Source organism: Gavia stellata, chromosome 11 (assembly GCF_030936135.1).
Source record: "Gavia stellata isolate bGavSte3 chromosome 11, bGavSte3.hap2, whole genome shotgun sequence".
Lineage (NCBI taxonomy): Eukaryota > Metazoa > Chordata > Aves > Gaviiformes > Gaviidae > Gavia > Gavia stellata.
In genome coordinates this window covers 27,918,680-27,934,753 of record NC_082604.1, presented here as the reverse complement: position 1 = coordinate 27,934,753, position 16,074 = coordinate 27,918,680, and the positions used below count along the sequence as shown (strand labels likewise).

Genomic DNA, 16,074 nt, shown 5'->3' with positions numbered 1-16,074 from the left:
AAAAACTTAAATTGTCTGATGAGCACAGTCACTTATGCTATATCTAAACACTCCCTGGCATGGATTAAATGATCTTTTGCCCAAAAATAAACTTAAAAGAATTCTCATTGGTTTGATTTTGTTGCTTCTTTTGGAGAAATCTGGGTAATACTCACAATTACAGTAAGAAAATGTCTGATTTTTGATGGATTTTAAAGTACACACTTTTTTTATATTGACTGTACAAAAAATAATTGGGAGATTGTTTCAGGCTTTTATATATACAACCATAAATGGATGTTAGGTATTTTTCTCTGGTTTCCTTATCTCTTACACTTAAATTGTGTTTCCCTAAAATTGGTTTGTCCGGGTGCTAGTCTCTAATCCAACTGCAATATTAACCTTCTCATCCTCTGAGATCATAGCAAGTTATTTGTGAGAGATGTGAATTACAAATTCTATCAGAAAAAAATAATTCTGAAAATGCGTTTAATATTGCTGTGTTAGTTGATCTTTTTCTGATAAAACATCACTTCCCCAGGGAACATACTGTGAATATATTAAGTATTGGATGTTGGTTTTCACAAAAATTGGGTAATATTGGTTTAAATTCTATATGCTTACTTATTAAGCGAAGCTCTTCTGACATGATTTCTATAGCATACAGAATACTTTTTTTTCCCCCCCCTTTAGGAAACTCAATAAAATTACAAAGTTCGTAGAGGAAAATAAAGAAAAATTTACTCAGTTGGATTTGCAGGATGTTAAAGTAAGGGAAAATCTAAAACATGCCAAAAGCAAGGCTAAGAAACTGGAGAAGCAACTTCAAAAGGACAAAGAAAAGGTAATGTGAATTGCAACTTGATTTACTTAAAGAAATGTAATTGCTCTAGATGAGGACATCTTTGTGCAGCTGGGATAAAATAGCAAAGAACACCAATTGTACTTTGAGCAACAAAGAAGATGGAAAAATATGTTTTAAATTTTTTTAGTCAGATATTTTATGTCATTTAAATCAGCTAGGGATTTTGTTTGCAAATCACTTACTGAAGTAATGCATTATTCGCCCTTAAACCATTGCTCGTTGCCCATCTTACTATGGGTGATTGTGGCCAGCAGTACCAGGCTGTTTTCTGCCTAAAGGCAAAGTCAAAAGCTTTCCTGTTGCTTCTCAGCTCTGTTGGGGGGGGGTCTTATGGATTGCAAAGCATCTTTTTATCATGCTTTTTGAGATTACGGGAATGTTGCATGTTCTCACAGTTACTATCTTTTCAAAACACTTTTTTCTGTTTCCCTGGTTAATTTAGTTAATTTAATGGATATATTTTACCAAGCTGGTTGTTGCCAGCGGTTATGGATCTTAAACCACTCTGATTTAAAAGTGGCTGGCCTTCTGAAAGTACGTATTTAAGAATTAAGCCTTATTCTGATTCAAAGACTTGAGTTCTTATGCGTAAAGCTATGTTCTTGCTATGGCTTGCTTCTCTCTGGATGGGTTCTAGAACTGAACAAGCCTTGCTAGAGCCACGGTGTATCTTGTCCTACAAAACCACCTGAGCTTCATTAGGGTTTACGCTTCCTTTGACTTCCACATAGCACTTGAAAGGCAGGGTTTAAAGATAAGGCAAAACTGTTTTGTTTCTGTGGGAGAGGAAGTTAAAAGTCTTTTTCTTGCGTAGGTAGAAGAATTGAAAAATGTACCTTCCAATAGTGAAAAAGCTATCAGCGAAGCAACATCTAAGAAAGAACTTCTTGAAAAGACAAAAGAGAAAGAAGAAGAAAAACTCAAGCAGGTTATGGATAGCCTTAAGCATGAAACACAAGGACTTCAGGAAGAAAAAGAGGTTTTAACTGTTCTGATTTACTATATTTATTGTATTAACTGATGTATAGTTTTTACACTTATGAATGAAACAATCGCAAGATAGTTGTAAAATGCGATTTTATGACAAATACACTGTTTCATGTGTTAGTTCAATGGAGCCTAACTGGGAGATTAATTTTGAATTTATAATCAGGGCAAAATAGTTCTCATTAAGTTGTTTGCTTTTTATAGTGATCGTGTGTCATCAAGTATATCATTCATATATGTATATTGAATAATCCTACGCTTCCATTATTTGAACACACGTTAATTTTCACCCATCAAAATGTTTAAGCCAGTAGGTTGCGTAAATAAATAAACAGACTTTGAAATGGTATGTTCCAAGCCTTTCACACAGCTGTAATCGGTCTTTGAATGAACAGACAACTACTATAATGCTTGGTTATTGTTGTTGATATTAGCTGTCTAATCACTAAACACCTGGAAGCTGGAAATTTATCCTGTAAATTTGCAGGATTATCTTTTGTGCTTGAAAACATGGTTTCTCTGATCTGTAATTTAGTACAATGTGTAGGGCTCCTCCCAACTTTAAGTTGAGAAAATGATACAAAGCTTATATAGAAATGTTCAAAGATAATTCCCTGATGTTCTTTGTAATTATGAAAAATGCCTTATTTCATTTCCATACAGAATTTCTTAATAAATGAAGATATACTTGTTCTTCTAGATAATGTAACTGCTTTCTGCTGACAGGAGAGCTAGTAAAAGAACATGCTCATTTCCTCTTTTTCTTTCACACAGTGTGACTGATGTAATAAATCCCACCGTTGTCTGGTTTTAGTTGTAACATTGTCCATTTTTGCAGAGCAAAGAGAAAGAGCTTATGGAGTTTAGTAAAGCAGTGAATGAAGCGCGTTCAAAGATGGACGTAGCCCAGTCAGAGCTTGATATCTATCTCAGCCGTCATAATACTGCTGTGTCTCAGTTAAATCAAGCGAAGGAGGCTCTGATGACTACTTCAGAAACTCTTAAGGAAAGGAAAGCTGCTATCAAAGATATAGATACAAAATTACCCCAAGCTGAACAGGAACTAAAGCAGGTGAGACTTAACTTTCATATATAATATCTTTGAGTTACAACATGATGTTGCAACACACAAATCAAAGTTCCACTCTTTGTTTTAGCAATAATCGTGGTGAAAATAAGTGAAAAACTGCCTCCAATAAAATAACATTTAAAAAATATATTCTAATACTCAGTTAACCGATGAAGTAAGTATTTGATTTCAAACTTATTTTTGGGTTAAGCAGATGTTAACATTAAGCACTGAAAATTAAATCCCTTATATCCCTGCAAGGGAATCAGTTTAAATATCATAATAAGGCATGTTAAAATAAATAAATGGCTATGTTTCTGAGTTGCCTTTTGAATTTCACTTCTTGCCCCTCTCTCATTCCCCAAAGAAAAAAATCCCACTACCTTGTCCTAAACCTGATTCATGAATTCATATGCTGTCACGTGTATCAAAGTGTACTCAATACTAGCTGAAGTGTATCCAAATACCAGGCTTTCTTCTGGTAAATGTTTGCTATTCTGCTTTTCAGTGGCTGGTTTCATTGCCTACACAATCATGAATCTAAGATTCCCTGAATACAGAAGTTTTCGTGAGGCTAAGATAATGTCTTTCTTTCAACCATTAGAAAGAGAATGAGCTTGAGAAGCTGGGACGAGAAGAATCAAGTGCCAAGAATCTTGTTCGAAATATGCGTCAAAAAGTAGAAGAAGCCAAAAGTTCTTTAGCACTAAGTCGCAGTCGGGGAAAAGTGCTTGAGGCTCTGCTTCAGCAGAAGAAATCTGGAAATATTCTTGGATTATATGGAAGACTGGTAAATTTTAAAAGGCTGTTACACTTTTAGTCTTAAACTTTATAGGAACAGAGTGGTGTTTCTGTAATTGAGTGGAAGGTAGAATTTCTCACTTTTCTGGTGCTATTAATTTGGAGAGCAGAGTTGCAAATCCTGTGGACTTGCTGTAAATTAAAAAAGAAGGTTTGTTGAGGTTCCTCTACTCAGCACTAAGGAAAGGCAATGCCTATGAGAAAGCTTTGTATTTTTGGTAGGCTGATCTTTAAGCTAAATCAGGTAGCTGCAGTCTCTGTGGGAATGTGCTCCAGCCAAGAATACTAACATGTCTTGTAACCTGTCCATGCATTTAAAAAGCGTGTGTATAGATTTATTAGAAAAGGATATAGTTCAAACAGCAGCAGACCGCTCTCTAGTACGGCTGGCACGTATTTTGTCTCATGCTCTGTTATCGCTTGCCACGGAGAGGAGTATGAGGTTAATCTGTTCTTAGATAACTCACGGTTGGCTGTGCATGCTGTTTTTATCTGCAGATACACAAGTATTTTTCAAAGGTGGTGAATACCCCCGTAACCTGTATCAAGTATACGACTTTCTAGGTCCTACCCAGCTGACCAATGGTAGAACCATACACAGAACACATTTAATGATTTTTTTAGGCCAGACTGCCTCGCTAAAATGGTGGAATACAAAATGTAACATTGGTCTACAGAAAATAAATCAATGCTACCATATTGCTCTACCAGAAGCGACGCATTTGAGGTTCTAAGTATATTAATTTCTCCTGTGGAAACAAGTACGTTAAAAAGACATAAATAGCAGTGTGCAGGAGAAGACAGGTGTGGTATTATTTTACAAATTCTAATCGAGCTTTAAGTTCTTTCACAGAAAATTGTTTTATAATTTGTTTTCATTTCACTTTGTGTAAAGTTTTTGTCATTTATTTCTTAATACCAAGGCAAAACGTTGATGCAAAGCTAATCCGTGTACTTCTGCCTCCCCCCGACCCTCAATTATTAGGGAGACTTGGGAGCTATCAATGATAAGTATGATGTTGCTATTTCATCATCTTGCGGTGCCTTAGACCACATTGTTGTTGATACAATTGATACTGCACAGGCATGTGTGAATTTCTTAAAGGCAAGTGGAATTGGAATTGCCACGTTTATAGCCCTGGACAAAGTAAGTACTAGCACTTTGGCAAAACAATTTGTTGATTTACCCGAAGGGGCACAGTATTAATACTGTATATGTATAATGTATTAGTATGCATGCGTATAAATATGTATTGTATGTTACGCTGTATATGTATTAATACAGGTAAAGCTAAAATACAAAATGTTTTAACAAGCTGTTGGTACCTTAGAATATTCTACTAGCAAATTATAATGTTTACTTACAGAGAAGTACAAGGCTTTCTAGATACCTGTACGTGTACAAGAAATTTTTGGTGTCTCTTTTATATTTTTGTATTTAGATTTTTAAAAAATTAGCAAACTTAATAATCTAGTAACTGTAAACTATGAAAGAGAACAATGAGTTATCAGTGAGTTTTTAATTATACTGGAATTAAATAGAGATCCCCAAGGAAGGAAGCTTTACTGTTAATTGCAGTATGATTGCATTTGCTTTAAAACCTTAACATGCCTTAGAATAATGAAATGACCTCCTAAGGAATCTCTCATTCATTTATTTACTTTTTTGATGTAGATGGCTGCGTGGCAAAAAAAAATTCAAAAAATCCCAACTCCTGAAAATATTCCTCGGTTGTTTGATCTGGTGAAGGTAGAAGACGAGAAGGTTCGCCTGGCTTTTTACTTCGCGTTACGCGATACCCTCGTGGCTAATAACTTGGAAGAAGCTACCAGAGTAGCATTCCAAAAAGATAAAAGGTGGAGGGTGGTAACACTGCAAGGACAAATCATCGAACAGTCAGGTATTTAAGTGCAAACTTACAATTATATTTTAAGCACTTTATAGATGATATTTAAGCACAACTAACTTGCTAACTTCATCTCCCTTACTTTAGGAACAATGACTGGTGGTGGGGGTAAAATAATGAAGGGCAGAATGGGTTCCTCAGTCGTAATGGATGTTTCTGAAGAAGAGGTTAGTACGTAATCTTAATTAAAAGTGCAATTTCGTCAAAGTACCTTATGTTTTGGCAGTTCGTACACACGTGTGCTATGTCCTTTTAAATCAGCATGAGTAGTTAACAATCTGTGATGCAAGGTATATTAACAATGATTTAAAGTTCACAAGGTTAGCGTGGGGTATATTGCTTTTAAGTGCATTTGTTCACAGCCCAGCTATCGTATGCCTATTCTATAATTTTTAGTCTCGTAGTGCTACCTTGGATAGCTTGGAAACTGATGGAGGGTAGGGGTGAGAACATGGAAGATACTGATCATAAGGAACGATTGAGCTGGAGAGCAGTACACACAAACCTCAGCAGCAAGAAAAGACAGGTTTGGTCCTTCGTTTTAGGTCCTTGTAAGATTTGTCAGGGAGTGGCAGAGCTTTCCTTCCAATCTGTATTTCAAGAATGTTTTGGAATATCAAGACACAGCTTGCTTTTTTCTTCTGAATTCTCTCAGGTTTTATTTAGCGCGGATGCAGCCTGTGTCCTTTTTGCCTAGTATCTGCTGATCAACTTAACTGAGATCAAATATCAGAGTGTTAATACCTCTTCAAGAAGACAAGCTCCCCTGTGTTACTGTCAAGTAAACCATGGCTCCTGACATCAGTCCTTTCCCTACAGGAGAATGAACTTTTGCTCTTTAGGAATGAGAGCTATAAGCCAGCACAAGGGTTGCATATTTGCTTACCACTAAGGACACAGAAACAGTAGTCAGTATTTTTTAGATGAAAATGCTTTCAAATTGGAGAACTTCAAAATCAAACTCAACTTTAAGGTTCTCTCTAGCTGATTTCTCTGCTGGAGGAGATAACCATGTCACCACATATGCGGTCTTTGCTGACGTTTCTGCACTTTTTGCTTTTATCACTGAAAGGTTAAAATATATATCTGTTCTTCTCTCATCTATCATCCGTATTTCCACCTTCACTCAGCTTGGAAAATAGGATTTCATTGGCCAAGAAAAGATAGAATTCTGCAAACCCTGGAGAGTTGACAAACAAACTTTTTGGTTTTTTGTGTCAAGCTTATTCAGATCATGCTGTACTTGTAGAGAACTGATGAACTAACCTCATGGACAAAGTGTTATTGCCCTAGCCTTGCAAAGGGTCAATAAATACATAAGGCAGCTCATATGTAGATCTTACTAATAAGGGACTTTGCTATTTCTTGTCCTCACACTTTAGATTTATTCATTGTTTGTTCTCTGCAAGAGACAGGCTTATCTACTGTTTTCTCTTTGGCTCATGAGAGATACTGTGGCACTCGATAAAGATCAGTAGCTGTAACTTAATTTCTCCATTTTCAAGAGCTTTGGCTCTGTACCTGTCTAGTATAGTGGACGACTCCAGGTAGAACAAGTATATTCGTCTGTGCCTTTTAGACGGTTCTCTATATATGAAACCAGAAAATGGGCTCAGATCTGAAATGTATCCTTATTCCTTCTGCTCTTGAAGGTGAATTGCATGACTTGGTCACTTGACCAGTCACTACATGCAAAAGCTTGTCTTCTAAGACCAGATTACCACAGAAACCAGCAAGTGTCAAATCGTAACTATAGTAAAAATTGCTTCTAGCTTCTGCTTGTGTGGATTTTGGTTTCTGCTGTCACTACTCTGACTTAAGCCTTTCAAGCTTAAATCTAGTTTTATTTCCTTAAAATGATTCTCCATTACGAGCTATTTTGACAGGGATTCTTCAGCTTACTTTATCTTATGCTTGCTCCTCTTGTTTTTCACTATTATAATTGATTTTTCTCAGCAGTCAGCTTCCATATTCTGTCCTGCTACAGCAAATTTTCAAGTTTTTACTCCACTTTCGTCTTGTGTTTTAAGAGCTCATAGACTGTCAAGCACATGAATGAGATCTTGCTTTGTTTTGTAGTGGTGACACTAGGCAAATGATCATATCTCATTTTTGTGTAGGTCAATAAAATGGAATCTCAACTGCAGAAGGATTGTAAAAGAGCAGTACAGTATGAGGAAGAGAAATTACAACTTGAAGAAGCCATAAGAAAACTGCACCAAGATGTTCGGGAAATGCGAAATACTTTAGAAAAGTATACAGCAAGTATTCAGGTGAACAAGTTTATTATTGAGGAAATATCTGGCTTCTCCATGAACGCGCAGGGGACAACTTCTCAGCCTCAGCTTAACACAGTCCTTCTTAGTGTCAAGGAACTTTGTAAAGTACAGGATTCTAACACAGTTGTGTTTTCTGTAGAGTTTATCTGAACAAGAAATTCATCTAAAAACCCAAGTTAAGGAACTTGAAGCAAACGTAATTGCTGCTGCTCCGGACAAAAACAAACAGAAGGAATTGGAAAAAATCCTTAATAGTTATAAAAAAGGTACATTTTTGTGGAGAGGGGATTCTAGATAGAAATTGTAGTCATGTTCTTTTACTAATGCAGGAATGAATGGTTACAGCTTTGTTCTTTCAGATTACCAGTGTGGTACTGTATCTTGGTTTGGAACCTCTTTCCTTCTAAGGCAGGGATAAAAGGTGCTTCTAGAGATTAGAGAGTGAAACCCCTTTTTTTGCAATTGCTCAAGTTTATGTTTCAGTCAAGCTAAAGTAAACATTAATTTTAGTATTTTTTGTTTATTTGGTTAGATTTGTATGGCTGTATTACATACAGATTCATAGGAAAACTTAGTTTAATTAGGGGTAAGAATTGTTAATGTGGATGGTAATGATATTAAAGTCAAGTAAAGGCTTTTGCCGTGCTCTCACTGGACTGTTACATGACTCTATAAAAAAAATACCCTGTATTCTGTTGCGGGCACACTGTACCCCCATGCTTTTTGTGAAACATGTTTGCTCTGAGAACCTGAATAACAGTTTCTCTGAAGAAATTGGTAGCTTAGTAAAGTAAACCTTGACTGCTTCTTTGTATTTCTTGCTCGGGGAATAATGTGAGCACAGTAAAACATCATTCCCTTCCTCCACAATTCTGCTTTCATAGCATTTTAGGAAAGAGAAAACGTACTACTACTATGGATTCCCTCTATGCCTCTTTTGAACAGTATGGCATCCAGAGAGTATGAATGCTTTACTTTTTCAATCTCACTAAGGTTTAGTGTTATAAATATCTTCTCTAACATTTGTACCAAATAATGGAGAGACACAAACCCATGTTCTCCTCTGGAGAGATGACTGCTTTCCACCTTTCAAGTCTCTGCTTTACCCCTCCTGTCCCCAGAATGAAATTATAAATCTGTAGCGAACTTAGTGTGGGATTTTTTTGTTTGTTTTGCCCTTAGAAAACTAAGGTACTAGGTTGTTCAATTTTTTTTTTTTTATCAACAGATTATGATTGCATTGCTGAGAAAGCTGGTAAAATAGAAAGTGAAGTTAAACGATTACACAACCTTATAATTGAGATCAATAATCATAAACTTAAAGCACAGCAAGACAAACTTGATAAGATCAACAAAGAAATAGATGAATGTACTTCAACTATTACTAAAGCCCAAGTGGCATTCAGGACTGCGGACAGGTATAGTAGATGTCAATGTGCTCAACGGCAAAGCTTTAGGCTGTAATTGTATATTGCTGCGACTCGTGTTTGGCTACAGTTGGACCTTCCCACGGGGGATTTGTTGGGCTGGAGGAGATGGTTTTCACCTCTTCATGGCTAGAGGAAAACTGGAGGGAGAAGGTCATAACCTTCTTCTCTAACCTTATTTGCCTCAAACTGAGACTGGTTCTTAGTTAAGAACTGTAATCTTTCTGAATTAGTGTGCTTTACAGGCAAAGGATCAGAGACCTAGAAAGCTTAGTGAAACCTGACTAAGGCGAGTCGCGTCAGCCTTCAAAGAGCTGTATCTGTTGGCATCGGTGCCTGCATGACATTTGCTTGTTTTAAGTAGTCTCCATAGCTAGAAGTCCCTTGATCTTAAAATCTTAATTTTCAATTGCGTGTCTAATAGTAAATGTTACTTATATCAAGGAGATAAAGGGAAATAAATTTTTTTGGTTTCTAATAGGCAGTTTAAAAGTCACCTTTGATTTTTCTGCTAATACTTGCCTATCACTAAAATGCAATATTTTAGGATAAAGATTCAAAATAGCACTTAATTGCCACGCAGTGGAGCAGTTAGAATCTGAAGGGACTAATTTTATTATGAGGCATGTCAGGAAACAAAATGTGATATGTTTTTTATGGTGGCTTAACAATACATAATGAATACTCAGAACAAATGTCAAAACTGTCTTTGGAAGAACAAATTAAGTCATTTAATGAGGCCTGTCTGCTACATGTTTTGGGAAGACAACTATTTGGATATCCTGGGAGCAGGAGAGTTCATGCATAAATAAGCACTTCCTATTTGGTTGTCAATAGCTGTTGAACAATCTTTATAAGTCAGATTGTGTTTCTAGATTATCTTACGTCATATCTGCACTCACATGAGGTATACAAACATCTCTGTACCCATTCAGAAACCTGAAAAAATCTGAAGAGTCTGTTCTTCGCACAGAGAAGGAAATTGAAGATAATGAGAAAGTAATTAAAGACTTAACAGAGGAGCTGACTACGCTAGAAGACAAAGCTACTGAGGTTATGAATCATTGCAAGCAAGCTGAAGTGAGTGTCATGTTAATTTAGTGTATTTCTTCATAGAGAATGCAGTCTGTAAAATAGATTTTAGATCACAGTTGTTGTGCCAGAGTTGTCCTAATGGCAGATGTCCATTAGCCTTCGCCCTTAGACATCCCAGGCAGGCCTAGCAAGGAGTTGCGTTAGCTGATATACCTTCATTTATTAACAACAACAAAAAGTATCTTTTTTTCTCAGTTACTTTACCACTCATTCTCCAAAAATTCACACGGGGGTAAAATGGCAGAGAGTGTTCTTTTCTGTATCCTGCAATTTATTGTGTGCATTCATACAAAATTAATAATTTTGATAATCATTAATCAAAGTTGACCTTTAAATATAGATGCTGGGGGAAAAAAATTAGGCTAAACCAGTCCTAGTAAGCAGTCTGCTCTTTGGGTACAATCAGGATGATCAGTTATATCCTTATTATACCCTAGTTATATCCTTCTATTCTATTCTTATGCAAATTTTGTTGTACAGCTGCAGAGTGACATTCCATGATGGTGAGGGAATGGTGTATTTTTTATTATTACTTTTTTATGCTTACCTGGAAATATATCTTGACCCAATCTTCTGAAGCTAAGAAAAAACTTAAGCCAAGTTTCCTCAAAGAAATTACTGGTTTTAAAACTTGCTTAAAAATAGATTTTTTTCAGTTATGTGAGACTTTAGTTTCCCATCTAGATTTATGTACGAGAGAGAGTGAAAACAACCAGGATGGCTTAAATTCTTCCAAATAAAGCTGTTTCTTTGAGACTGTCTTTCTCTAAAACTGCCTTTTAGCTAAAAACATCTGAGCATAGGACTCATTTAATCCAGATCTGGAATGAAAATATAAACTGCAGTGTATTTTCAGTCGTTCCAGAATTCAGGGACTTGTTTAATCTAAATACAAGAATATGTATTTGTTTACATCAGTGCTTAGGATTGTGGAGAGTAAGCTCTGTGAATAAAACAGTGAAAACTAATCTATAACCCGAGAAAGTGGTAACATTTTTGTAGGCAACTGATGAATGCACTTTCTTTGTCATTTCTGTGTAGGAAGCGTTGCCAGCAGTTCAGGAGGAGCATCGCAGTTTACTCCAGGAGATTAAAACTATTCAAGACAATGAACATGCCCTTCAAAAGGAAGCTCTTAATATTAAGCTGAAAATTGAACAAATTGATAGTCATATTTCTGCACACCAGTCAAAGATTAAATACTGGCAAAAAGAGGTAGGGACATTGTTTAGTTCCTAAAACTTGAACTATAAGATGTCAAAAGATGAATATGTTAACATGTAGTTATAAAACAGGTAATTTGGGAGAAAATTCATATTCAGCTCACAGTTTATTGGTGTTTATGCTATAAAAAACAACTCTAAAAAAGATGACCTTTCAGTCTTTTACTTTCTGGTTTACACACAAGGTTACAGATGAGTTACGAATTAAATGGTTTCGTTTGTAGCTTTTCAAGGTTTTTTTGTTTATGAAAGAATGGTAGGGTAGCTATAATTGACGTAACACTATCTACGAGTAATTAAGAGCAATGAGGGAAAAATAAGTAGGCCGTAAACAGTAACCAGGAGACTTTTTGTGCCTGGGTGTCCTCTCTGTACATACTAAAAAATGTTTTAAAAGGGTGTAGGCACCGTCATAGGTGAGAGAAGCAAAGAGGAGTAAGGTGTTGATAACTAAAACACAAGTTACATGTAACTGTATTCAGTGCTGTGTCCACTAAGCTGTTCTTTATAAAGTGGTGAGACCTTTTCCTTCAACCCATTTCACCTAAAACTTGTAGTCCTTTTGGTACATCAAATTGCCTTTCCCCAGTTATAAGTAATTGGGCCAATAGGAATTCCGTGGGGCTGGTAAGAAACACTCTGCTCCTTGAACCAGCTCACTGAATAAATTGGAGCCAGTGGGAGCAAGGAGTAGCTCACTCTAGGTGCTGCAACGCCTAGCTTCTCAGACAGGGAGTTGTATCTGAGCAGGACCGCTGGCAGCCTTCGCTCAGGCGAACACACAGGGAGCTTTACACAGACCTTATTTCTTGCCCTTGTGTCTGTTTTAACTGCTCTGGTTCTGTTGAACAAGCTAGTTCTCAGCATCGTCTGACACTTGGTGTGTTACTTTCAAAAGTGTCTCTGATCAGCTTCTGGGAAGGGCTTTTAATTCTTCTGGTACCAATTCTGCACGTAATCCTGACTTGTTCTGGCCCACAGGTTAGCTGAGTGCAGAGTCAACAAGAGGCAGTGCTGGGGTTGGTCTTGCTTTGGTTTCCCTAGTTTATGGAAACAGCAAAAATCAGGTGTGTGCCCAGGGAGGCATGATTGGAGGAAAGGCCAGTTAGGTGCATGGAGCTCATAAAGTTACGTTACCTTTTTATTCTATGTCCTTTCTGCTTCATATTTAAATCTTTACTAGAGTTAGGGATCTAGACCAGCAGGTGATCTTGCAATGCACAGGGCCCTTTATACCCTCGTTATTTGGAGGATAACGGGGGCAGCTACCCAGCAAGCAAAGCTGCTGTCAGAAGCTTTTCAATCTTGAACACACGGAGTATTAAATATACAGTTGAAGTTCTACGGCATCAGTAGAGGTGATTTCCTCGTTATCTGCTACTGCTCCCATTACAGAAAAATCTCCTTTGTGAGAATGATGTATATAATTTTCAGACACGGAATAATAGGATAAAAGGATATTTGTTGTCTTTTTTGCATCTTATTTTTAAAGGAAGTTATGTGAAGAGTCTTTGGACGTTTTGAGCTCGGAAGCTTCAGAATGTACTAATACAGAAAATGTTTATTTTAGAAACATGTTCATGTGATAACTAATGTGACCTTTAAAGATTTCTAGTAACTGCTTTTCAATTTTAGATATCAAAATTATCACTGCACCCCATAGAAGATAAGCCACCTGAAGAACTTCCAGTTCTAAGTCAAGAAGAGCTGGAGGCTATCAAGGATCCAGATGTTATCACTAACCAGATAGCTCTCCTGGAAGCACAGTGTCACGAAATGAAACCCAACCTTGGTGCTATTGCAGAATATAAGAAGAAGGTAAGCTTAATTACTGTCGTGTAGTAGTAGGATTAATCTTTTTGATATTGCATTGCCTGTCAGTGCAATAATACGGTACACCCCTCACCTCAGGTAAGCGTTGTGGCTACAGCTTTATCATTTTCCTGTCATTGCTTCTGAAGTACGGTGGTAACCTTCAATTGCACATTTTTCTTCAGGTCACTGCTCAAATGGATCCTGCCCTTGAAGTGCCTGCAAAAATGCACTCTTTATCTAGGCAACAAAAGAAAGTATCTCAGCTATAGCCATACCAGGGAAAGGTGGTCCTGGTCTTCAGCTCCCTTCTGTTGGACAGTGAAACGGAACCCTTCAATTTTCCCTTTCTCCTCTGCAGGCTGTGCTGTTGCTAGCATCCTCGATATTTGTTAGCTCGTATTTAGCCGAGTGTGAAAGTTGTATCGAGGAGCTTACGTACACCTTTTAGATTTGATAGCATCGACAGCAGGTGAATACAACTTTCTCGTGTGAAAGTTTGTTTATTCAGAGTCAACTAGTCTTGACAGTCTAGACAGATACACAACAATAGTAGGATTTTTTTCTCCTCACAATACTCACTTCAGTAATATCAGACTATTCAACAGATTAAATATTTTTTCATTTATTTTTATTTTATTTTAACACAGGTTTTCCAGTATAGAGATCAGCACAGAGTATAGAGATGAGAAAAAAGAGATGATTTGGTTTTGTTCTTTTATTTCAAGGCTGTTAGCCATTCTGTGAAAAATGATTTTTCAAATGGTAGAAAAAATGGTTTAAAATCTAAATTAAGGAGACAGCTCATTTAACTGTACTTCTGGGTTTTTTCTACAGGAAGAGCTATACTTGAAACGTGTGGCTGAACTGGATGACATTACCAATGAGAGAGACAACTTCAGACAAGCTTTTGAAGATCTTAGGAAACAAAGGCTAAATGAATTTATGGCAGGATTTAACATAATAACAAATAAGCTGAAGGAAAACTACCAGATGCTTACTTTGGGAGGGGATGCTGAATTAGAACTTGTGGACAGTCTGGATCCCTTCTCTGAGGGAATCATGTTTAGGTTTGTCAAAATACTTTGTGTTATTGCTGTCATTCTTCTTTTTCTCAACCTACTTTTTAAGTAAATTTTAATCGATCTTCAGCTAACCAGGACAGTCCTCACTCTTGGCAAGTACTGGCAAGACACTGACTTTTTAGCATTGGGTAACAAAGAGATTCATTTCTCCTGGAGGGATAAGTAACTTAACAGCAGTTAGAAGGCTTTGACTTTGCTGAAGTAATTTCTCAGGGTTTCTTCATTCCCAAACCATTTCCTTCTGCCCAGGGAATTGTCAGTCACATTGGTAACTGGCAATTGTTCTGTCATGAATGGTCCTAAGAGTATATTCATTACTTAAGAGTAGAACAGCACTTTTGAAAGATAATTAAATAGCAGTTCTTAAGTGTTACAGTTCCTACAGAGGACAGCGGAGTGTTACAATAGTTTGAGCTATTCCTCGGTGAACAGAAATAATCCACCTCTCAGCTGTGGAGGACTCAGTATCAGCTCACCCATGCTGTTAGTTGAGCTTCTTTGTGTCTTCCAAGAATTCTGTCCTGCCTTGTGACCTGCTTTTCACTACGACGTATGTATTTTAATCGTGAACAGAAATAAATTACAAACTCTAATTTGTTTCAGTGTTCGGCCTCCGAAGAAAAGTTGGAAGAAGATATTTAACTTATCGGGAGGAGAGAAGACTCTTAGCTCACTGGCTCTAGTTTTTGCTCTTCATCACTACAAGCCAACGCCACTTTATTTTATGGATGAGATTGATGCAGCGCTTGACTTCAAAAATGTATCTATTGTAGCGTTTTACATATATGTAAGTATTTAATGGTAACTACTATAGTATAATTTTTTCTGAGATGTTTTCTTCTCTGCCAGAAAAGACGAAGCGGTAACACAATTATAGCCAGATTTAAAAATCTGGAATGATAAGAGTATTTTCAAGTAATTAAGTGGAAACAATGTACTAAGCAGATTGCCAGAAAGGTGCTTAGAATGTTGCTTTCTGCATATTTTTTTCTAAGCCGCTAAGTTTGATGCTTTCCCTAAACGAGGCAACTAATAGAGGATTTAAATTTTTTTTTCCCCTCCAAATCCTGCTTGTACAGTTTCAAAAGCTGTCTAAAGAGTGCTAGAGTTTGCCAAAGAGGCCACATTTCCACTTATCCTTGCTGCTGCTGCTTCCTCTTTAAAATATTGACCCTTTCCCCAAAACAATCAGCTGTAGTCAGCTGAGATTCAGTAACTTCCTTAGCTCTTGGTAACGTGTTCGTGTATCCAAGCTCACGATTTCACTCTCGGGTGCAGCCAAGATTCCTTGGTGTTGTACTTCCATCTCATTAATGTGAGCTGTTTCCCAAAGGTTTCTTTGCTCTGTGCTTTTATTAGTGGGTTGGTTTATTTTTTTTCTTTCACGCCTTTAAAAACTCTGTCACCACCATATTTAAGTGAAGCAAACATTTACAGTTCTAGTTGCTGATTTAAACCTAGAATTTTCAGAATTATGCATAGTATAACCACCAGTTTTGGGAACACCCTAGAAGTGACAAAGATTATGATTCAGCTGCTTAAAAT

The 16,074-nt window shown here is 36.9% G+C and overlaps 1 protein-coding gene across 1 annotated transcript in view; it reads left to right on the top strand.

Moving 5' to 3' along the window:
- SMC4 (structural maintenance of chromosomes 4) overlaps positions 1-16,074 on the top strand; it is a 37,932-nt gene that overhangs the window by 20,163 nt on the left and 1,695 nt on the right. The window contains exons 8-22 of the mRNA XM_009814079.2: positions 673-823; positions 1,659-1,823; positions 2,670-2,903; positions 3,505-3,690; positions 4,687-4,848; positions 5,377-5,602; positions 5,696-5,775; positions 7,729-7,881; positions 8,027-8,153; positions 9,116-9,305; positions 10,250-10,394; positions 11,451-11,624; positions 13,268-13,450; positions 14,282-14,514; positions 15,133-15,316. Of these exons, the coding sequence (XP_009812381.2) occupies positions 673-823; positions 1,659-1,823; positions 2,670-2,903; positions 3,505-3,690; positions 4,687-4,848; positions 5,377-5,602; positions 5,696-5,775; positions 7,729-7,881; positions 8,027-8,153; positions 9,116-9,305; positions 10,250-10,394; positions 11,451-11,624; positions 13,268-13,450; positions 14,282-14,514; positions 15,133-15,316 (2,593 nt within the window). The remainder of the gene's footprint in view (positions 1-672; positions 824-1,658; positions 1,824-2,669; positions 2,904-3,504; positions 3,691-4,686; positions 4,849-5,376; positions 5,603-5,695; positions 5,776-7,728; positions 7,882-8,026; positions 8,154-9,115; positions 9,306-10,249; positions 10,395-11,450; positions 11,625-13,267; positions 13,451-14,281; positions 14,515-15,132; positions 15,317-16,074) is intronic.